At 38.0% G+C, this 23,841-nt stretch overlaps 1 protein-coding gene across 1 annotated transcript; it reads left to right on the forward strand.

The window, feature by feature from the left end:
- The first annotated feature begins 19,958 nt into the window (after positions 1–19,958).
- LOC118843289 (elongation factor 1-alpha 1-like) lies at positions 19,959–21,692 on the forward strand. The gene has a single exon (XM_036750857.1). It carries the CDS (start codon positions 20,027–20,029, stop codon positions 21,413–21,415), a length of 1,389 nt encoding a protein of 462 aa, XP_036606752.1. The 5' UTR covers positions 19,959–20,026; the 3' UTR covers positions 21,416–21,692.
- Positions 21,693–23,841: the final 2,149 nt, after the last annotated feature.

A 23,841-nucleotide genomic window follows, 5' to 3' on the forward strand; every position in this document is an offset into this window, starting at 1 on the left:
CATTAGCTTCTACTTGGCCAATTCTAATTTTTAAAGAATATATTTTTTTTCAGTAAGGTTTTGTATCCCTTTTAAGATCATTTCTAATTTTGAGCAGTTTTTTTATTTAGAATTTTTGTACCTCTTTTTTCTCTTTTCATAATTTTCTTTCATAGCTCTGATTTTCCCCCAATTTCCCTTTAACTGCTCTTATTTGATTTTTTAAATGATTTATTGCTCCTTTTGTTGCTTTTTAAAAATTTTCTCGGAATCCTTGTTAGACTTTTAAAGCCCAACATTTATTTTTCTCTAAGGCTTTCCTTGTAAATGTTTTCAAGTCTTCTAATTTTGTTTCGTGAGCTCCCCTGTCACAATAATAGCTCTTTTGGTTAGGTTCTTTTTTCTTTGCTCATTTTTAAGGCTACTTTTGGATTTCTGTTTTTTTTTTTTTCATTCTGTAGATGGAATGTCTGGCCTGAGTTTCCATATTTTTCATGTCTTTCTGTTGCTTTCAGACCCATGTCTGGAGGCTTGTAAATTTTTAGTGCTTCCAATTTGGTGTGACCTGGGGAAGTCTGTTCACTGGCAGGCTTAGTTTGTACCCTGCAAGTTCCTGACCCAGGTTTGGGTCTATTGGCTGTGTTTAATTGGCTTTACATAAAATGCTGTTGGATAGAGTCCCTTTTAGCCTGCTAGGACATTACATTGGTTTAGAGAGACAGTATTGCTCCTTCTTGGTTTTGGTCTCCTGACTTGGTTTATTACACTGCTGGCATATGCGTCAAGCTAAAGGTTAGAACTGAGTCCCCAGTCTGGTTTTGGACTCAGAGCCACACAGCTATACTGCTTGCACTTATTTGTATCTCTTTACACAGGTAGTACCTCTGTTCTTTTGGAACCATTCTGTTGTACCCTCAAATATTGAACCAGGACTGGGAAATGGGTGACAGATCTACTATATGGCACCTGTTCCTGTTCTCAGTCTTAGTACAGGATTCCTGTGGACTCTCACTGTCTCTCTCTGTCTCTGTCTCTTGCTATTGTTTTTTAAATTTTTTTAAGTAGTAAACTTTTATGTGCTAAACTTTTTTTCAGTTTTTTTTCTTTTTTTAATTAGTTTTTTTATTTTTAGTTTACAACACTTAGTTTTACATGTTCTTGAGTTTCCAATTTTCTTCCCTTCCCTCCCCTCTCCTCTCCCCCCCAAAGATGGCATGCAGTCTTATATAGATTCTACATAAACCTTCTCATTAAACTTATTTACACAATAGTCAAGTTGCAAAGAAGAATTATGACCAATGGAATGAATCATGAGAGAGAACAAACAAAACCAAAAAAAAAAAAAAAGAGAGCAAATAGTTTGCCTCAATCTGCATTCAGACTCCACAGTTCTTTCTTTGGATGTAGATAGCATTCTCCATCGTGAGTCCTTTGGAGTTGTCTTTGTACCTTGTGTTGCTGAGAAGAGCGAAGTCTGTCAGGGTTGGTCCTCACAGAATCAATATGTCTGTGGTTGTGTATAATGTTCTCCTGGTTCTGCTCCACTCACTCAGCATTAGATCATGTAGGTCTTACCATGTTATTATGAAGTCCATATCTTCCCCATTTCTTATAGCACAAGAGCATTCCATTACATTCATATACCACAACTTGTTCAGCCATTCCCCAATTGATGGACATCCCCTTAATTTCCAATCCTTTGCCACCACAAAAAGAGCAGCTATAAATATTTTTGTACATACAGGTCCCTTTTACACTTGTGTGATCTCTGGGATATAGACCTAGGAGTGGTATTGCTGGGTCAAAGGGTATGTGCATTTTTATAGCCCTTTGGGCATAGTTCCAAATTGCTCTCCAAAATGGCTGGATCTGTTCACAACTCCATCAACAATGCATTAATGTTCCAATTTTCCGACATCCTCTCCAGCATTTATCATTTTCCTGTTTTGCCATGTTAGCCAATCTGACATGTGGTACCTAAGAGTTGTTTCGATTTGCATTTCTCTAATCAATAGTGATTTAGAGCATTTTTTCATATGCCTATACATATCTTTAATTTCTTCCTCTGAAAACTGCCTGTTCATATCCTTTGACCATTTCTCAATTGGGGAATGACTTTTGTTCCTATAAATTTGCTGTTCTTTTTTAAATTGAAATTTTTCCACTTAATAGTACTTTATTTTTTTCCAGTTACGGGGAAAGATAGACTATAAGTTCACTTTTTATAAGATTTTGAGTTCCAATATTTTCTCCCTCCCTCTTCTCCTCATACCCCAAGATGGCAGGCAATCAGATATAGGTTATATATGTACATTCATTTGAATGTATTTCCACATTAGGCATGTGCTGAATAAAAGAATCAGAACAAAAAGAAAAAAAAAACACAAGAAAGAAAAAAAAATAACAAAAAAAGAAAAAAATAGTATGCGTAAATCTGCACTCAGACTCCATAGTTCTTTCTCTGAATGTGGATAGCATTTAAAATTTCTCTTAAGAACTGCTTTGGCTGTATCCTGTACGTATTGGTATGTTGTCTCATAATTGTCATTTACTTTGATGAAATTACTAATTATTTCTATGACTTGTTGTTTGACAATTCTTTATGATTAGATTATTTAATTTCCAAATAATTATTAGCCTATTTTTCCATGGCCCTTTATTACATGTAATTTTTATTGCATCATGATCTGAAAAGGATCCATTTAATATTTCTGTCTTTCTGCATTGGATTATGAGGCTTTTTATGCCATAGTACAAAGTAAATTTTTGTGTAGGTGTCATGTACCACTGAAAAAACATATATTCCTTTCTTTCCCCCATTCCGTTCTATCCAGAGATCTACCATATCTAACTTTTCTAAAGTTCTATTCATCTCCTTAACTTCTTTTTTTATTTTATGGTTAGATTTATCTAGTTCTGAGATGGGGATGTTGAGGTCCCCCACTAGTATAGTTTTGTTTTCTATTTCTTCCTGTAACTCACTTAACTTCTCCTGTAAAAATTTGGATGCTACACCACTTGGTGCATGTATGTTCAGTATTGATATTACTTCATTGTCTATGGTAACTTTTAGGAAGATATAGTTTCCTTCCTTATCTCTTTCAATTAGATCTATTTTTGTTTTTGCTCTGTCTGACATCAGGATTGTTACCCTTGCTTTTTTTTTCTTCAGCTGAAGCATAATATATTATGCTCCAACCTTTTACCTTAAATGCGTTTTTTGTAAACAACATATTGTGAGATTCCATTTTTTAATCCACTCTGCTATCTGCTTCCATTTTATGGGAGAGTTCATCCAATTCACATTCACAGTTATGGTTACTATGTCTTTTTCTCCATCTAATACCCCCACCCCCATTTATATTTTTCTCTCTCCTTTCACCCTCTTCCTCCTCACCAGTGTTTTGCTTCTGACCACCACCTCCTCAATCTGCCCTCCTTCTTTCAGCCTCCCTCCCTTTTATTTCCTTTTTCCTCTACTACTTCTTCTCTCCCTTCTGTCCTTCCTTCTATCCACCCATCCCTTCTTTCTTTCCCCTTTCTCCTCCTACTTCCCTTTGGGGTAAGATAGATTTCTATTACCAACTGAATATGTATGTTATTCCATCTTTGAGCCAAATCGGATGAAAGCAAGGTTGAAACAATGCTCACTCCCTTCCCTTCTTTCCCTGTACTAGGCCTTTGTGCCTCTTCATGTGATATAATTTACCCTATTCTGTCTCCCCTTTTCCTGTTCTCCCCATACAATCCTTTTTTCACCCCTTAATTATTTTATCATCACATCAAAGTCAACTTATACCCACACTTTGTATCTATGTATCCTCCTTCTAACTACCTTAATAAAGATGTAGTTCTCAAGAGTTACAAGTATCATCTTCCCATGTAGGAATATAAACAGTTTAACCTTGATGAATACCTTGTTTTTTTTTTTCCTTTCCTGTTTACCTTTTGATACTTCTTTTGAGTTTTGTATTTGAAGACCAAATTTTCTGTTCTGCTCTGGTTTTTTCATGAGGAATGATTAAAAGTACCCCATTTAATTGAATGCCCATCTTTTTCCCTGAAAGATTATGCTCAATCTTTCTGGGTAGTTGATTCTTGGTTGTAATCCAAGCTACTTTGCTTGGAATATCATATCCCAAGTTCTCTACTCCTTTAATGTAAAAGCTGCTAAGTCCTGTGTAATTCCGACTATATTTCCACAGCATTTTAATTGTTTCTTTCTGGTTTCTTGTAGTATTTTCTCCTTAACTTGATAATTCTATAATTTGGCTACAATATTCCTTGAAGTTTTCATTTTGGGATTTCTTTTAGGAGGTAATTGGTGGTTTCTTTCAATGATTATTTTACTCTCTGGTTCTATTCCATCAAGGCAGTTTTCCTTGCTAATTTCTCAAAAAATGATGTCCAGGATCTCTTTTTTGCTCATGGCTTTCAGGTAGTCCAATAGTTCTTAAATTATCTCTCCTGGATATATTTTCCAGGCCAGTTTTTTAATGCATTACCTTACATTTTCTATTTTTTCATTCTTTTGATTTTGTTTGACTGATTCTTTAGATCTCATAGAGAAATAGGCTTCCATTTTCCCAATTCTAATTTTTAAGGAATTATTTCCTTCAGTTAGCTTTTGTACCTCCTTTTCCATTTGGCAAATTCTACTATATAAATAATTCTGTTTTTCAGTGGATTTTTCCCCCATTTGGCCAATTGTGTTTTAAGGAATTGTTTTCTTCAGTCAATTTTTTGTCCTTCCTTTTCCAAGCTGTTGACTTTCTCTTGTATACCTCTCATTTCTTTTCCAAATTTTTCTTCTAGCCCTCCTATTTGACTTTTTAATCCTTCTTTATCTCTTCCAATTCACATTGCCCTTTGACGTTTTGGATGTAGGTATATTGACAATGTTGTCCTCTTCTGATTTTGTGTTTTTATCTTCCCTATCACCACAGAATCTATGGTCAAGGTTTGATTTTGCTTTTTGCTCATGCTTTTTGCCTATTTCCTGGCTTTTAAAATTGAACTCTACTTCTGGGGGCACAGGGGACACTGTCCCAACCTTCTTGGGATGGGGGCATGGGCCTGGTTAGTGGCTTTGTGCACTGGGGCCTCAGGTGCTAGTGGCTGGAGACTGGAGGGATCTGGTACCTTATGTGGTAGCTTGGATCCCAGTGGTGGTGTCTGATGTGTGCTGAGGCCAGAAGCGGCTTTTCTGCATTTCCTAGCACTATGGGAAGCATGTAGAAGTCTGGCCACTGGATGATGACTATCTTCCCTGGGCTGTGGTGAAGCACGCTGTGGTTCTCAGAGTTGGAGTTTGATGATTTCCCTGGCTATGCTAAGGGACATGTGGGCACATGGGTCATAGTATTGGCATTTGCCTACTCCACCACACTGAGGATCAGGATATTCCACTGGTTTGCTGAAGTGGGGCTTGCCGCTGGTTTGCTTCTTGTCCTGGACTGTGCTCCCCTTTCAACCAAGTGTCCAATCCTTCAAGTGTCCTGGGCTAAAAGACTAGTCCACCCCATCTTTCTGATGGTTCAGCTGTTCTAGGATTTGTTCTGGGAAACTATTTTATGGTTGTTTGCAGGTGAATATGAGATAACTACAGTGATTTACTACTTAGTCTACCACCTTGACTCCTGGAGATGGGATTGATTGGGTTTAGAATCTGGGAGCCCTCTTGAACTCTCCTTCACTCTTCCCACTTGATCTGACTTTTGCCTGAGGCTATAAGCCTTCCATTATCACTACGCCCAAATCTCTGTTACCCTTAAACCAGCTTTGTCTGTTACCTCCAGATTGCCTCCATCTGCTTCTCACCCTTGATCGTATCAAAATCCCATTCTCTTGGTTCCTGGAGCCTGACCCCTAGTCGTCCCAGTTCCATCAAGATTTTCCTTAGAGTCCTCCTCAAGATCCTCCCTAAACCCCTCCTCTAGTCACCCCAGACTACTTGGCCACCCCTCAAACTCTCCCACAATCTTTCTGTATATAAGTCTCATCTGGCCTTAGTGAAGGTACTCAGATTCAACCTGACTCAGTTCAGATTCAATCTAACTCAGTTTAGATTCAATCTAGCCTGCTGTATTTTGGAGTCTCAAGTACCCTTAAAAACCTATGGTTCCCTAATCTCATCATTTTGGTTCCCATAGACCATGAATACTGCTAATCTCAAGTTCTTCTCCAGTCAAGACTGGAAGGTATGTAAGCTTCCCCCTCTCGCTATCCCCTTCTTGCCCTCCAAGCACTTTGGAGGTGCTTTTTGGGCCTGATCTCAGGTGCCATTATGTCAGACAGCTACAAGACTGTCTCTTAGCCTGACACTCTCAGGTTCTTAGTTCAGCGGTTATGTTCGAGGCCATGGACCTGGGCATACCTTCCAAAGCATAGAGGACTAGGGTGGACACCCTATCCAGAAGTGCATGCCCAATTCTCTCAATTCTCTTGGCACTAGGGAATTGTGAAAACTTCAGATACCTTTTTGTGGGTTTTTTTGGTCTTGTTTGCTTTTGATGCTTATTGCTAGGTTTTTAGGGGAACTCAAGACCCTAAAATAGCAACACCCTGGGTCCTATTAGAATGAATTTGACTCAAGCCTTCTCAGCCAAAGACAAACAAAGTTTATTAAAGATTTGCCGTGATGGGTAGACTCTTAGGGAGCCTGAGCATTTGTGATGCTAATGCCAGTGGGCCAGATTGAATCTGAGCACCTTCAGGGAGGCCAGATGAGACTTATATACAGAAAGATTATGGGAGAGTTTGAGGGGTGGTCAAGTAGTCTGGGGTGACTAGAGGAGGGGCTTAGGGAGGATCTTGAGGAGGACTCTAAGGAACATCTTGATGGGACTGGGATGACTAGAGGTCAGACTCCAGGAACCAAGAGAATGGGATTTTGATACGATCAGGGGTGAGAAGCAGATGGAGGCAATCTGAAGGTAACAGACAAAGCAGGACTAGGCTGGTTTAAGGGTAACAGAGATTTGGGCATAGCGATAATGGAAGGCTTATAGCCTCAGGCAAAAGTCAGATCAAGTGGGAAGAGTGAAGGAGAGTTCAAGGGGGCTCCCAGATTCTAAACCCCATCAGGATCTCTTTCTGCCCAGGTATTTTCCGCCCTGATATTCAGTCTCTATAGTGTCTCTAGGTGCTAGAATGCTTCTTCTGATATTGCTGCTGCCTGCAGTGGGGGCCATTGTACCTTCACTGTGCTTCTCTCTCTCTCTTTCTCCCCCACCCCAAGTGGCCCTAATTTAAAAAAAAATGACTCATTGTGATTTTTCTTAGCTTTCCTGATCAGAATTCAGTCAGGTGCATGTTCTAGATTTTTGTAGAGGAGCTATTGAAAAAATATTACCTCTCATTCCACCATCTTGATTCTGCTGTCCTGGATCCCCTTCATTTGTATACAGGTGAAACTAATTACTTTATGAGAGCTTTGTTGTGATGGAACATATTTAGAGAGGAATGTCCAGGATGAAAGGCCCACAAGATTTTATAATAATAAGATTTATTGAAGAAATTAAAAGTGTTTAACGTGGAGAAAAATTAAGAAAGATGTAACATCTGTATTAAAGTATTTGAAAGGCTGTTATATGGATGATGAACTTTATTTGCATTACTTGGTCCCAGATAGTTACATAGGGGCAGAAATATGCTTGTTATAAGTAAAAATTCCCTAACAATTTGAAATATATAAAAATGCTGTGGGCTCCTTTAGTCAGTAGATAATTCCCTTATTAGAAATCTTCCAGAGTCGGGGGGGGGGGTTGGGGTAGGCAAGATGGCAGCTGGAAAGCAGAAACTAGCGTGAGCTCCCTGCTGAGCCCCTCCAAAAACCTATAAAAATGTCTCTGAACCACTTCTAGAATGGTAGAACCCACAATTTTGTGGAGGGAAGCAGGGCTCCAGCCTAGGACAGCCTGGATGGTCTCTGGGTGAGGTCTATCCCACATGGAGCTGGGAGCAGAGGGCAGTGGAGTGGAGCAGAGCCCAGCATGGGCAGCGAGGACCAACCAGACCAGGAGCTAGGCAGAACGTGCCCTAGCACCCTGAATCAGTGAGCTGAAGCAGTTAACAGACTTCTCAACCCACAAACACCAAAGACAACAGAGAAAGTTAGTGGGAAAAGCTGTGGGAGTAGAAGGAGTTAAGGGGTTGGCCACCACCCTGGGGACAGCAGAGGTGGCGAAGCTACAGAAGTACAGCTGCAGTTGCTTCCAGCCCCAGGCCCACCTGGTGGGAGGAATTAAGTGGCAGATCAGAGCAGGAGTGAAGAGCCTGCTAAAGATCTAAGTCCAGTCCGGGTTGGGGGTTCTTGGGGAAGGAGGAGTGCTAGTGTGGCAGAGCTGGCACATCTCCCCAGGCGCGGAACATAGTTCTCTTAACTCTACAAGCAGTCATACCCCGCTGAAAAACTCAAGGGTCAAGTTAGTTGGCTGGGAATATGGCCAGGCAGCGAAAACGCACCCCGATTCAGTCTCACACTCTAGAATCTTTCTTTGGTGACAAAGACCAAAACACACAGCCAGAAGAAGACATCAAAGTCAAAGAGCCTACAACAAAATCCTCCAAGAAAAACATGAACTGGTCTCAACCCATGGAACAGCTGAAAAAGGATTTGGAAAAGGAAGTTAGAGAAGTAGAGGAAAAATTGGGAAGAGAAATGAGAAGGATGCGAGAAAACCATGAAAAACAAGTCAATGCCTTGCTAAAGGAGACCTAAAAAAATACTAAAAAATATACTGAAGAAAACACCTTAAAAAATAGACTAACTCAAATGGTATAAAAGCTCCAAAAAGACAATGAGGAGAAGAATGGCTTGGAAGGCAGAATTAGTCAAGTGGAAAAGGAGGTCCAAAAGACCACTGAAGAAAATACTACCTTAAAAATTAGATTGGAGCAAGTGGAAGCTAGTGACTTGATGAGAAATCAAGATATTACAAAACAGAACCAAAGGAATGAAAAAATGGAAGACAATGTGAAATATCTCATTGGAAAAACCACTGACCTGGAAAATAGATCCAGGAGAGATAATTTAAAAATTATTGGACTACCTGAAAGCCATGATCAAAAAAAGAGTCTAGATATCATCTTTCAAGAAATTATCAAGGAGAACTGCCCTGATATTCTAGAGCCACAGGGCAAAATAGAAATTGAAAGAATCCATCGATTGCCTCCTCAAATAGATCCCAAAAAGAAATCTCCTAGGAATATTGTTGCCAAATCCAAGAGCTCCCAGATCAAGGAGAAAATACTGCAAGCAACCAGAAAGAAACAATTTGAATATTGTGGAAACATAATCAGAATAATCCAAGATCTAGCAGCTTCTACATTAAGAGATCGGAGGGCTTGGAATACAATATTCCGGAGGTCAATGGAGCTAGGATTGAAACCAAGAATCACTTACCCAGCAAAACTGAGTATCATGCTCCAAGGCAAAATATGGATTTTCACTAAAATAGAGGACTTTCAAGGTTTCTCAGTGAAAAGACCAGAGCTGAATAGAAAATTTGACTTTCAAACACAAGAATCAAGAGAAGCATGAAAAGGTAAACAAGAAAAAGAACAAGAAAAAGAAATTGCAAGGGACTTACTAAAGTTGAACTGTTTTGTTTACATTCCTACATGGAAAGATGATGTGTATGATTCATGAGATCTCAATATTAGGGTAGCTGAAGTGAATATGCATATATGTATGTATATATATATATATATATATATATATATATATATATCTTTATATATACATATTTGTGAGTGTGTATGTATGTACATATGTATGTGTATATGTATATATGTATATATATATATATGCATATATATATATATACATATATATATATATATATATATATATATATAGAGAGAGAGAGAGAGAGAGAGAGAGAGAGAGAGAGAGAGAGAGGGAGAGAGAGAGAGCGGGCACAGGGTGAGTTGAAGATGAAGGGAAGATATCTAAAGAAATATAATCAAATTAAGGGATGAGAGCGGAATATATTGAGAGAGGGAGATAGGGAGAGATAGAATGCGGTAAATTATCTTGCAACAAAGTGCCAAGAAAAAGCAGTTTTGTAGCAAGCGAAGAGAAGGCAGGTGAGGGGGAATGAGTGAATCTTGCTTTCATCAGATTTGACCTGAGGAGGGAATACCATACATACTCATTTGGGTATCTTACCCCACAGGAAAAAAGGAGGCAGAAGATAAAAATGAAGATGATAGAAGGGAGGGTAGATGGGGTGGAGGTAATCAAAAAGAAACCCTTTTGAAAGGGGACAGGGCCAAGGGAGAAAATTCAATAGAGGGGGATAGGTTAGGAAGGAACAAAATATAGTTAGTTCTTCACAACATGAGTATTGTGGAAGGGTTATACATAATGATACGCATGTGGCTTATGTTGAATTGCTTTACTTCTTAGGGAGGGTGGGTGGGAAGGGAAGAGGGGAGAGAATTTGGAACTCAAAGTTTTAAAAACAGATGTTCAAAAACAAACAAATAAAGTTTTTGCATGCAACTAGAAAATAAGATACACAGGCAATGGGGCATAGAAATTTATCTTGCCCTACAAGAAAGGAAGGGAAAAGGGAATGGGAGTGGAGTGGGGTGACAGAAGGGAGGGCTGACTGGGGAACAGGGCAACCAGAATATACGCCATCTTGGAGTGGGGGGGAGGATAGAAATGGGGAGAAAATTTGTAATTCAAACTCTTGTGAGAATCAATGCTGAAAACTAAATTAAAAAAAAAAGAAAAAGAAAGAAATCTTCCAGAAGAGCCTGCATGGCCCTTCGTTGCGAATGTTGCAGAAATTATTTTTGTTCAGGTATAGGTTTGTTACAGTAATTAAGATGGGACTTTTTTCTTAGGGTTTTCTCTTTTGGAGCACTTATTTAATCAAATGTCCTTGATGAGTCTGGCCTTTGTTTCTTTGATTAAATCAGGAGTGTTTGATGACCTGCTTAGCTCAAGGGAAAGTCTAATTTCCACGGGTTTGAGTCACATGTTTGTGACACCCTTTGACCCTGAAGAAATTTTTAGATCATGTGGGTTTGAGTTGCATGTTGTGATGTAACAGGGTATATAAACTCAGAGGTTGCCATTTTGCCTTTGGGGCTCACTCATGGAAGGAGTGTTGAGACTCTGGGCAAGCCCTTGTAACTGCCACCTCCAGCTTTGCTAACCCAGACCCATGGTTCTTCTCTGGTAACTATTGTGATTTGGTCAGACTGTTGATTCATGTTTATTGGCTCTGTTTATATAATGTATATTTGTGATTTGTTTGTATTTGCTCTGAAGTTCAGGGTGCTGGCTTTTCCTCCTGAACTAAGGGAATGATATATGTATGTTTAGTTAAAGTGAGATTGTTACCCCTTACAGTTGCTTTCCTTAGAAAAGTAGATCAAAAGAACCCGTGCTAGCGACTCTTGCTGCTAGTCTTGTTGGGTCTTACACCCCCACAACAGCTGCTAGCCATGTTGTTGATACAAGGTTAGACTCAATGCCTTCTAAGGTATATTCTAATTCTCATATTCTGTGATGGCAAATGAATATCTTTGTGAACATGTTGATTGATGAGGAATTTTCAAAAATGAAAAGAAAATATTAATACTTATGAGGTATGGGGACTTAAATTTTAAAAGATATAATAACAAAATTGTTAAAGAATTTTCTCTCATTTGGTCCTGGTATAGTTCTATTTTATTTTAAAAGGGGACATTTATATGAAAAATATAGGTAGAAAGTTGCAAGATAAGATGTTGGCATGCTTACAAAATTTGCTGAGATAACTGAGGAAGATGGGTTTGCCAAAATTTAAGAGTACATCATAAGAAACCAAAATAATATCGACTAATTGGAGAACTGAACTCAGTTAAACTATATTCATGCAAATAAGCACAGAAAAGGATTTAGGAAGAGGAAATAAGTAGTGGAAGCCAATAGAAAAAGAACAATTAGTTAGGCAATTAGATATGTCTACTTTAGAGAGTGATATGGTGGTGGTTGGGACAAGTAGAATGCAAGTTTGTTGGTGGTCTAGGATTGTTTCATTTTTGACTTTGAATTCCTAGAACATAACAGAGCACTTTCACATTGCTAAGTGTTCAAAAAATGTTTGTTGAATTGATTTTTTTTTGTTGAAACAAATCATTATCATTGCAGTTGAATGTTCATAAGTACTAATCACAGAAAATTAATGAGACATAAGGCATCTCTCTAAGCAACTCCTTACTTATGAGTTGAAATATTTTAGAATCCTTAGTTTTCTCTGAGTTACAAACCATATGCCACCTCCTACTTAAAGATTTTCCTATTTTTCCCTCCTAGTTGCTAGTGCTTTCTTCCTCAAACTATTATGTGATTCTTTCTTGTATTTACATGGTACATTTCCCAGTGGAATGTAAGTTCCTTTAGGGTAGGAACATTAAAAAAAAGAAACAACAAATTTCATCTTTCTATTCCCAGCACCTGGGATAGTGCCATACAAAAAGTTGGATTTAATAAATGACTGTTAAATTGAATTGAATTAAGATATTTGAAAAGGAACTTTTTTGTTGGGTAGCACCTTAAAGAGGAGGGAGGATTGACTCCCCTGTCACTCTTTTAAAACTATATTTTATAGAGCATAGAACAAAATGTCAGAATTTTGTCAACACAAATACGTGTGTGTGTGTGTGTTTGGAAGTCATTATATTTCTATAAGATGGGCTGCTAGATTTCTTTATGTCTACTATTTGGTGCCTTTTAGGAATATGATACATACAATAATCAAATGACAAATATTTGCTCAGTACAATGAAATATGAGATGACAAATATGCATATCATTAAGGAGTGGGGAACCCAGGGGTAGGGAACCTGTGGCCTCAAGGCTACAATTGGCCCTCTAGGTCTTCAGGTATGGCCTTTGACTGAATCCAAAATTCTCAGAACAAATCCTTTTAACTTCAATAAGAAAACTCTACATAAATTAGAAGCTGAATAGCAGCACAAGAGTTGAATAACAATATGAGAAAACAATAAAAGATGTCACAATACAGCACTCGATTAGTTTCCAATAATAAGTCTTAGGAGTACTTTCAGAGAAGGGAGAGTTTACTATGGCCTAAGGTGGTAAGAGCAGCCTTGGTAAAGTAGGGATCTCAGGTAGATGTAGGTAACCAAAATTAGCTTTATTAACCCAATTTTTATCTACCACTAATGTTATTATTTCCATTTTCTTGAGGAGGAAGTTGGAACTTGGGAAATTAAGAGACTTGCCTCTGGTCACATATCTGGTAAGCATCTGACGAAGGATACAAATTCATGTCTTCTTAACTTTAGTTAGAGTACTCAATCCAAGGAACATTAATCACAGAATAACACAATTAGTCATTTGGAAGGGACCTCTATTATATCACAAATATTGTGTTACTAATTGTGTCACACAATTGTATTGTGTCACTATGTCATATTACATATTGGGAAACTGAGATCCAGAATGGTTGTGACTTGCCCAAAGTCAGCTAGTAAGGCTAGATGAGAATCCCAGTCTTTAAACTTTTCTCTCCCTGGAGTCAGAATGCTTCCCTGGACAGTGAATTGCTATTCATGGATGACTAGAGAACAAATTAAAACAGAGTTGAAAGCAAAACAGCAAATGACAACATAACTAAAGCAACTACAAATTTGCATTTTTGAATTAAAGAAGACACTCACTTGTAGAAAAGAAAAGCAGTGGAGAGAAGATCAGAAATTTGCCATCTGTAAAGCTTCAAGATGACTTCAGAGGAGAGAGGGAAAGAAATACAAAAGACAAAACATGCATATTAATTAGACTGAAGAAATATTAAGTCACAGTTCTTTATCTCTGCTCATTTGTAAAGCCAGTGTACAAACAGTGTGGCCTCCACAAAAGAAGAGGTGAAAATTGCCTAATGATAACATCTTTCTATTGTAAGCAAAGGTAGAAAATAAGAGTTTTAGAACAAAATCTCTGATGCTTTCATTTTAGAATTAATTTGGTCATGAAAACAGCCTGGAGAGGATTAAGATAAAATAATGGAAAGAAAAGAATCCTAATTCCTAATCCTAATTCTTCAGGATGATATATATTGCCACATATAGTGCATGTCACCCTCTGGAAATATATTTTGATGAGGGAGAGAATTTTCTCTCATAAACACTGAATCTGAATGCTTTAGAACAGATAGGTATATTTATTTTTTTCTGTATATATTTTATTTAAATTTTAGTTTTCAACATTGATTTCCACAAGATTTTGAGTTACAAATTTTCTCTCCATTTCTATCCTCTCTCCCATTCCAAGATGGCATATATTTTGATTGCCTCATTACCCAGTTAGCTCTCCCCTCTTTACCCCATTCCCCCCACCCCCTTTCCCTTTACTTTCTTGTAGGGCAGGATAGATTTCTGTGCCCCATTCCCTATATATCCTGTTTTCCAACTGCATGCCAAAAATGTTTAAATTTTTTTAAGCATCTGCTTTTAAGACTTTCAGTTCCAAATTCTCTCCCCTCTTCCCTTCCCATCCACCCTCCCTAGGAAGGCAAGCAATTCAACACAGATCACACATGTATCATTATGCAAAACACTTCCACAAAGCCCATGTTGTGAAAGTCTAACTATATTTCCTTCCATCCTATCCTGTCCCCATTTATTCAATTTTCTGCTTTGACACTGTCCCTTTTCAAAGGTGCTTGCTTTTGATTACCTCCTCCCCCTATCTTCCCTCCCTTCTATCATCCCCCCCTTTTTTTCTCCCCTTCTTCCTTCTTCCCTGTGGAGTAAGATACTCAATTGGGTGTGTATGTTATTCACTCCTCAGGTCACCCCTCACCTTCCACCTCTTCCCTTCCAACACAACTGGTTTTTCTTGCCACTTTTATGTGAGATAATTTACCCCATTCTATCTCTCCCTTTCTCCCTCTCTCAATGTATTCCTCTCTCACCCCTTAAATTTATTTCATTTTTTAGATATCATCCCTTCATATTCAACTCATCCTGTGCCCTCTGATCATATTCCCTTCAACTCCCCTGATATTGAGAAAGGTCTCCTGAATTACACACATCATCTTTCCATGTAGGAATGTAAACATAACAGTTTAACTTTAGTAAGTACTGTATGAATTCTCTTTCTTGTTTACCTTTTCATGCTTCTCTTGGTTCTTGTATTTGAAAGTCAAATTTTCCATTCATCTCTGGTCTTTTCACTGAGAAAGCTTGAAAGTCCTCAATTTTATTGAAAATCCATGCCTTGGAGCATGATACTCAGTTTTGCTGGGTAGGTGATTCTTAGTTTTAATTCTAGCTCCTTTGACCTCTGGAATATCATATTCCAAGCCCTTTGATCCCTTAATGTAGAGGCTGCTAGATCTTGTATTATTCTGATTGTGTTTCCACAATACTCAAATTGCTTCTTTCTGGGTGCTTGCAGTATTTTCTCCTTGATCTGGGAACTCTGGAATTTGGTGACAATATTCCTAGGAGTTTGCTTTTTGGGATCTTTTTGAAGAGGAGATTGGTTGATTCTTTCAATTTCTATTTTACCCTCTAGTTCTAGAATATCAGAGCAGTTTTCCTTGATAATTTCTTGAAAGATGATGTCTAGGCTCTTTTTTATGATAATGGCTTTCAGGTAGTCCAATAATTTTTAAATTATCTCTCCTGGATCTGTTTTCCAGGTCAGTGGTTTCTCCAATGAGATATTTCACATTGTCTTCCATTTTTTCATTCCTTTGGTTCTGTTTTATAATATCTCGATTTCTCATAAAGTCACTAGCTTCCACTTACTCCAATCCAATTTTTAGGGTACCATTTTCTTCAGTGGTCTTTTGGACCTCTTTTTCCATTTGTCTAATTCTGCCTTTCAAGGCATTCTTCTCCTCATTGGCTTTTTGGAGTTCTTTTGCAATTTGGTTTAGTCTATTCCTTATGGTGTTATTTTCTTCAGTATTTTTTGGGTCTCCTTTAGCAAGTCATTGACTTATTTTTCATGGTTTTCTTGCATCACTCTCATTTCTCATCCCAATTTTTCCTTTATTTTTTTTACTTGCTTTTCTAAATGCTTTTTGAGCTGTTCCATGGCCTTAGACCAATTCATATCTTTCTTGGAGGCTTCTGATAAAGGCTCTTTGACTTTGTTGACTTCTTCTGGCTATACGATTTGATCTTCTTTGTCACCAAAAAAGGAATCTAGAGTTTGAGTTTGAGTCTGAGTCTGAGTTCATTTTCGCTCCCTGTTCATGTTTCCAGCCAACTACTTGACCCTTGAGCTTTTTTGTCAGGATATGAGTGCTTGCAGAGTAGAGATTCCTTTGTTCCAAGCTTTAGGGTCCAAGCACTGCTGTTTTCAGTGCTACTCCTACTCCACTGTCAACCCCATGCTCTGTCATAGCAGTGCTCCTCCTCCCCCAAGAACCACCATCCATGACTGCAATTCAGATCCAAGGAGGGCACAGCAAGAGAATCTGCCTTTGTGCCCAGAAAGTGCTCCTTGTACTCCTGCTCTGATCTGCTGCTAGATTGCTCCCACCATGTGAGCCAGGGACTCAGGAAGCCACTGATGCTGATGCTCTGGAAACAGGTTCAGGAGATTCCTGCTGCTGCTACCACCACCACTGCACAGCCTCCACCCCCATAGCTGGCAGCTGGACTGCTCTGAATTCAATCCTGCAGTTTACCCCTAACCTGCTCTTTGGTTTTCTTTGGTTAAGAAGCCTGGCAACTGCCACAGTTTCATGGCCACAAGGCCTCTTCTGGCTAGCTGACTCTGGGTCTGGTCTGTCCCAGATCTTCCCACACTGGGCTGCCCTCTGCTCTCAGCACCATGCGATAGACCCTTCCCAGTGACCATCCAGGCTCTCCTGGGCTGGAGATCTGTTTCCCTCTGCTATTTTGTGGGTCCTGCAGCTCTAGAATCTGTTCAGAGCCATTTTTTATAGGTGTTTGGAGGGATTTGGTGGGGAGGTTAAGCAAGTCCCTGCTTTCAACTGCCACCATCTTGGCTCCACCCCAGATAGGTATATTTTTATACCTACCTACAGCAGGCTGTACAAATTGAGAAGTACTCAATTTCATTATGTATGCCTGCATACTTTTATATTTATTATGAATGGTGATTGAGGATATTACCCAATATGAGACCTGGAAGCAAACTGAGAGATCACTTACTCCACTTCTCCTCCTTTTACAGATAAGGAAATAGAGACTTAGAGAGACAAAATGACATATACATGATCAGATAGTTAACTGGCAGTACCAGGACTACATTTAAATCCTTTTAATTTTTATCTATGATTCTTTCCACAGTATCAGATTTGAAGAAAATTATTAAAGTTACTGGGTGAGGAAGAGTTTTACATTGCTTATACTCATTTTAAAGGAGTGGATCAATTGTACATATTCATTATGGATTTCAAGATGAATGGTGAACCAAGGTTGAGCCAAGATGAAGGAATACAGAGGCATTCAGTCAAGCTCTCTGGACATTACCCTTCAAACAAATTTAAAATAATACCTCAGATTGAACTCTGGAGTGGAAGAACCAACAAAAAAGGTCAGAATAAGTGTTTCTTCCAATCCAGGGCAACATAGTAGGTCACTAGGAGAGATCTGTTACAAAGGGGAGGAAGGCTGGCCCAGAGGCCACATGGACTAATGGTGGGACTATGTAGCCACAGAAGTAGCAGCAGCTTTTGGAGCTCTCAAGCCAGAGATGGTAAAGGACCTGACTTCCAGTCATAAAGAGATTACAGGGTAATCTATTTTTAGCACTTGACCAACCATCATCTGACAGGTCCATTTCTTATACACACTTCTGGGTAATAGTTTAAGGGTAGATAAGAGCACTTTCACTTAAGAGGAAGTGGGAGTCCTGAAAGGCAGTGTCACTTCTGGCTGCAAGATATCAGGGACTCTGAGGGGCAGTATCACTTCCAGTCCTAAAAGTGAAGTGGTCCTGAAGAACAATATCAATTGTAATCTGAAGTGATCAGAGGCCCTTCCTGAGTTGTGGCCAGAGTATAGACAAAGAGGGAAGTGACCACACTTCTTTGATCACACCATCTTGGAAACACTGAAAATTTCCAAAACTCCAGAGATATCTCAGAAAATAGAAGGTCCAAAAAATCCTAATGCTAGAGACAGAGCCTCTCCAACTAACACACAGGGAACACAGCCCAACATTAACATAAATTTCCACATCAAGAACTGGGGTGGAAAAATGAGCAAACAAACAAACAAAAAAAGGACTTGACCATAAAAATCTACCTTGGTGATGGGGATGATCAAGACAAACTCAGAAGACAATGAAGTCAAAATAGCTACAAGCAAAATCTAAAAAAATGAATTGGATGCAAACCCAACAAGAACTCCTGGAAGAACTTAAAAAATGATATTCAAAAAAACATGAGTGCTAGAGGAAAATTTGGGTCAAGAAATGAAAGTAAAGGAAAAAATTATGAAAATATAAATAATAGCTTGGTAAAAGAGGCACAAAAATATAGTAAAAATAGCACCTTAAAAATAAAATTGACAGATTGAAACAGAGGTACAAAAATTAACTGATGAAAATAACTCTTTAAATAGCAGAATAAGGTAAATGGGGAAAAAACGTATAAAAGATACTGAAGAAAATAATTAAAAATTGGGCAAGTGGAAGCTAATGACTTCAGGAGATATTCAAGAGAATGAAAAAAATGGAAGAAAATTTGAAATATCTCATTGGAAAAACAAGTGACATGGAAAATAAAGGAGAAATAATTTAATAATTATAGGACTACCTGAAAGTCATAATCAAAGAAAGAGCTAGACATTATATTTCAAGAAATTATCAAAGAAAGCTACATAGATAACCTCAAAAAGTGGATAAAATAGAAATTGAAAGAGCACACCAATGAACATCTAAAAGAGATCTTAAAACAAAAACTCTCAGGAACATTATAGCCAAATTCCAGAGCTCCCCAGTCAAAGAGAAAAAAGAAAAATCAAATAGCAAGAAAGAAACCATTCAAATACAGTGGAGCCACAATAAGGATCACACAGAATTTATCCATTTATCCAACATTATAGAGGCGGAGAGCTTGGAATATGATATTCCAAAAAGCAAAACAAACAAACAAAAATTAGGATTACCATTAAGAATAGCTTACTCAGAAAAACAGTATAATCCTTCCAGGGGAAAAATGAGTATTTGATGAAATACAGTATTTTCAAGCATTCCTGGTGAAAAGACCAAAACTGAATTGGAAATTTTACTTCCAAATACAAGACTCATGAGAAGCATAAAAAGGAAAACATGAAAGAGAAATCATAAGGGACTCAATAAGGTTAAACTGTGTGTTAAATTTCTATATGGAAAATGCTACATGTTATACACATACACACACATACGTGTATGTGTGTGTGTGTGTGTGTATGTGTGTGTGTAGAAATTTTTATCATTATTAGTGCAGTTAGAAGAATTTTCCATAAAAAGAGGGTGCAGGAATAAGGTGATTATTTTGGGATGATGTAAGAAGAAATGGATAGGTAAGAAAGAGTAAGGGGGAAGGGAGAAGAAGAATGAGGGACATTTTCTTTTACAGTGTAGGGGAAAATGAGGGGGTGGGCAATGCTTGAACCACACTCACATGTAAATTGGTTCAAAGAGGGAATATATTTTTACATACTCAACTAGTAATAAAAATTTGTCTTACCTAACAGGGAATTTGGAGGGGAAGGGCATAACAGAAAAAAATGGAGGGTATGATAAAAGGGAGAGAAAATAAAAGAAGTCAGTGGTCACAAGTACCACAGACTTCAGAGAAAAGACTGGATAAAAAGAGAAAAGAGAAGGATAAACAAAAGAAATAGTATGGAGGGAAATGCACAATTAGTAGTCATAACTTTGAACGTGAGTGGAATTAATTCACCCATAAAATGGAAACAGTGAGCAGAATGGATTAGAAATCAGAATCCAACAATTGTTTATAAGAAACAGAAAAGAGGCTTTTTCGCAACGGGTTTGCCGCCAGAACACAGGTGTTGTGAAAACCATCGCTAAACTTCCAAAAAAATGGGCAAGGAAAAGACTCACATTAACATTGTCGTCATTGCACATGTAGACTCTGGCAAGTCCACCACTACTGGCCACCTCATCTACAAATGTGGTGGAATTGACAAGAGAACCATTGAGAAGTTCGAGAAGGAGGCTGCTGAGATGGGAAAAGGCTCCTTCAAATATGCCTGGGTCTTGGATAAACTGAAGGCTGAATGTGAGCGCGGTATCACTATTGATATCTTCCTGTGGAAATTTGAGACCAGCAAGTACTACGTGACCATTATTGATGCTCCTGGACACAGAGACTTTATCAAGAACATGATTACAGGCACATCTCAGGCTGACTGTGCGGTCCTGATTGTTGCTGCTGGTGTTGGTGAATTTGAAGCTGGTATCTCAAAGAATGTGCAGACCCGTGAGCATGCCCTTCTGGCCTACACACTAGGTATAAAACAACTGATTGTTGGTGTAAACAAAATGGATTCCACCGAGCCCCCCTACAGCCAGAAGAGATATAAGGAAATTGTCAAGGAAGTCAGTACCTACATTAAGAAAATTGGCTACAACCCTGACACAGTAGCTTTCGTGACAATTACAGGTTGGAATGGTGATAATATGCTGGAGCCAAGCTCTAATATGCCTTGGTTCAAGGGATGGAAAGTCACTTGTAAGGATGGCAATGCTAATGGAACTACAATGCTTGAAGCTTTGGATTGCATCCTGCCACCAACTCGTCCAACTGACAAGCCCCTTCGTCTGCCCCTCCAAGATGTCTACAAGATTGGAGGTATTGGTACTGTTCCTGTTGGCCGAGTGGAAACTGGTGTTCTAAAACCAGGCATGGTGGTCACCTTTGCCCCAGTCAATGTTACAACTGAAGTAAATTCTGTCAAAATGCACCATGAAGCTTTGAGTGAGGCTCTGCAAGGGGATAATGTTGGTTTCAATGTCAAGAATGTGTCTGTCAAAGATGTCTGCCGTGGTAATGTGGCTGGTGACAGCAAGAATGACCCACCTATGGAAGCAGCCGGTTTCACTGCACAGGTTATTATCCTGAACCATCCAGGCCAAATCAGTGCTGGCTATGCACCTGTTCTGGATTGTCACACTACTCACATTGCTTGCAAGTTTGCTGAACTGAAGGAGAAGATTGATCGTTGTTCTGGTAAGAAGCTGGAAGATGGCCCTAAATTCCTGAAATCTGGTTATGCTGCCATCGTTGACATGGTTCCAGGCAAGCCCATGTGTGTGGAGAGCTTCTTTGATTATCCTCCTCTGGGTCGTTTTGCTGTTCGTGATATGAGGCAGACTGTTGCAGTTGGTGTCATCAAGGCAGTTGACAAGAAGGCTGCTGGAGCTGGCAAGGTCACAAAATCTGCCCAGAAGGCCCAGAAGGCTAAATGAATATTCTGTACAACACCTGCCACCCCAGTTTTAATCAGTGGTGGAAGAACGGTCTCAGAACTGTTTGTCTCAATTGGCCATTTAAGTTTAATAGTAAAAGACTGGTTAATGATTACAATGCATCGTAAAAGCTTCAGGAGGAAAGGAATGTTTTTTGTGGACCATTTGTTTCATGGCAGTTTTAAGTTATTAGTTTTTAAAATCAGTAATTTTTAAATGGAAACAACTTGACCAAAAATCTGTCACAGAATTTTGAGACCATTAAAACAGTTTAATGTGAAACCTGTGTGTTCTTTGGGTCAACCATTATTAGAATTCAATGGGGGTGGAAAGCATTTAAAGTAACTGGCACAAATCCTTTGGTCATCTTTGCTACAAAAATTTTTGGGCACAAAAGTAACAGGCAAGTGAGTTCATTTGGCCTCACAATTGTAATTTTTGTTTAAAAAATGTATAGTTTACCTTTGGACAAGACTAATAAATGTTACCTGACCTGTTAGGCCTGTATACTTCTAGCCTCTTAATGGAAAAAAAATGGTATTCCCTCTAGATTTTTTTTTACAATGCCCTTCCAAAGCCTTTGGCTTGGTTCCACTAATTTTTCTAGCTAGACAATCTTCTCAACACCAGCAAGACATTGGGTAAAGGCTATATAAGATTGGATGGACTTTTAAGTGAATTGGCATGGTCTTGTAGAAATTTTTATGTAATCGTCCATCTATTTGAGAAATTAACTGACACTGAAATGAGAATTATTTGTTTGTAGTTTAGCATTACCTCATTCTAATTGTGCCAAATAGAAGTAATGCTATCTGGGGCGTGTGTGATAAAAGGTAATCTAGTAAGTTAAAGCAATGAATGTCAGGTGTGCCACTAGCAGAAAACTGCCATGTTAGCTGCTTTGTTACTTTTGTGGTGTAATATAGTTAATATGTGATAGTAATAAAGTTCCCAACTTCTAATATTAAAAAAAAAAGAAACAGAAAAGAGAGAGCTACACACAATTAAAATAAATGGCTGAAGCAGAATCATTTGCTTCAAATGCTTCATTTGAAGTAAAAAAGTCAGGGATAGCAATCATAACCTCAGACAAAGCAAAAGCAAAAACAGACCAAATTAAAAGGGATTAGAAGTAAAACTACGTCTTGCTAAAAGGAACCATAGGCCAGTAACATCAACACTAAACATATACGTATCAAATAGTATAGCATCCCAATTCTTAAAGGAAAACTTCATTGAATCACAGGAGGAGATATACAGTAAAAATATATATTTGTGCATAATCTCAACTTTCCCCTCTTGAGACAGATAAATATAACCATAAGAAAATAAGAAAGAAGTCAAGGAGGTTAATATAATTTTAGAAAAATTAGATGTGTGAGACCTCTGGAGAAAACTGAATGGGAATAGAAAGGAGCATCACTTTTCCTCAGCTGTATATGGCACCTTCACAAAAACTGACCATTTATTAGGTCATAAAAACCTCACAAGCAATTGCAAAAAAGCACAAATATTAAATGTACCCCCCTAAAGGCCATAACGCCATAAAATTGCATTTAATGAACAGCCATGAAGCATAGATAAAAGTGATTTGGAAACTGAATAACCTATCCTAAAGAATAGTTGGGTCAAAGAACAAATCATAGAAACAGTCCGTAATTTCATTAAAGAGAAATATGTCATTGAGACAACATTCCAAATTTTGTGGGATGGAGACAAAGCAGTACTTTGGAGCAAATGTATATCTCTAAATGCATACATTGATAATAAAGAGAAAATGCAGATCACAGAATTGGGTATGCAACTGAAAAGAAAGCTAGAAAAAAATTAAGAAACTCCAATTAGACACCCAAATGGAAGTCATGAAAATAAAAGTAAAGAATAATAAAACTGAAAATAAAAATACCATTCAACTAATAAATATAACTAGCAGCTGATTTCATGAAAAGAAAAAACGAATAAAATAGGTAAAATATAGATTCTTCTGATTTAAGAAAAGAAAGGAAAAAGTAAATTATTACTATCAAAAATAAAAAATAGTGACTACACCACCAATGAAGATGATAAATGGCAAAATATCATTCTTTGAAGATGATGGTATACTTGGAGAATCCTAGAGAGTCAACTAAAAACTAGCTCATGAGCATTCTATATACTATCAACAAAAATTAGCAGGAAGAAATTGAAATAGAAATTTGATTTAAATAATTGCAGATAATACAAAATACTTGGGAATCTATGTGCCATGACAAATGAAAGTTCTGTATGAACACAATTAGAAAATGCTTCAGAATTATAAAGACAAATACAAACAGTTGGAGAAAAATTCATTGTTCTTGGATAGGCCAACTCAATAAAACAAAAATGAAAATTCTGCTGAAGTTAATTTACTTTATTCAGTGCCATACCAATCAAACTGTCTAAGA

Source organism: Trichosurus vulpecula, chromosome 3 (assembly GCF_011100635.1).
Source record: "Trichosurus vulpecula isolate mTriVul1 chromosome 3, mTriVul1.pri, whole genome shotgun sequence".
Lineage (NCBI taxonomy): Eukaryota > Metazoa > Chordata > Mammalia > Diprotodontia > Phalangeridae > Trichosurus > Trichosurus vulpecula.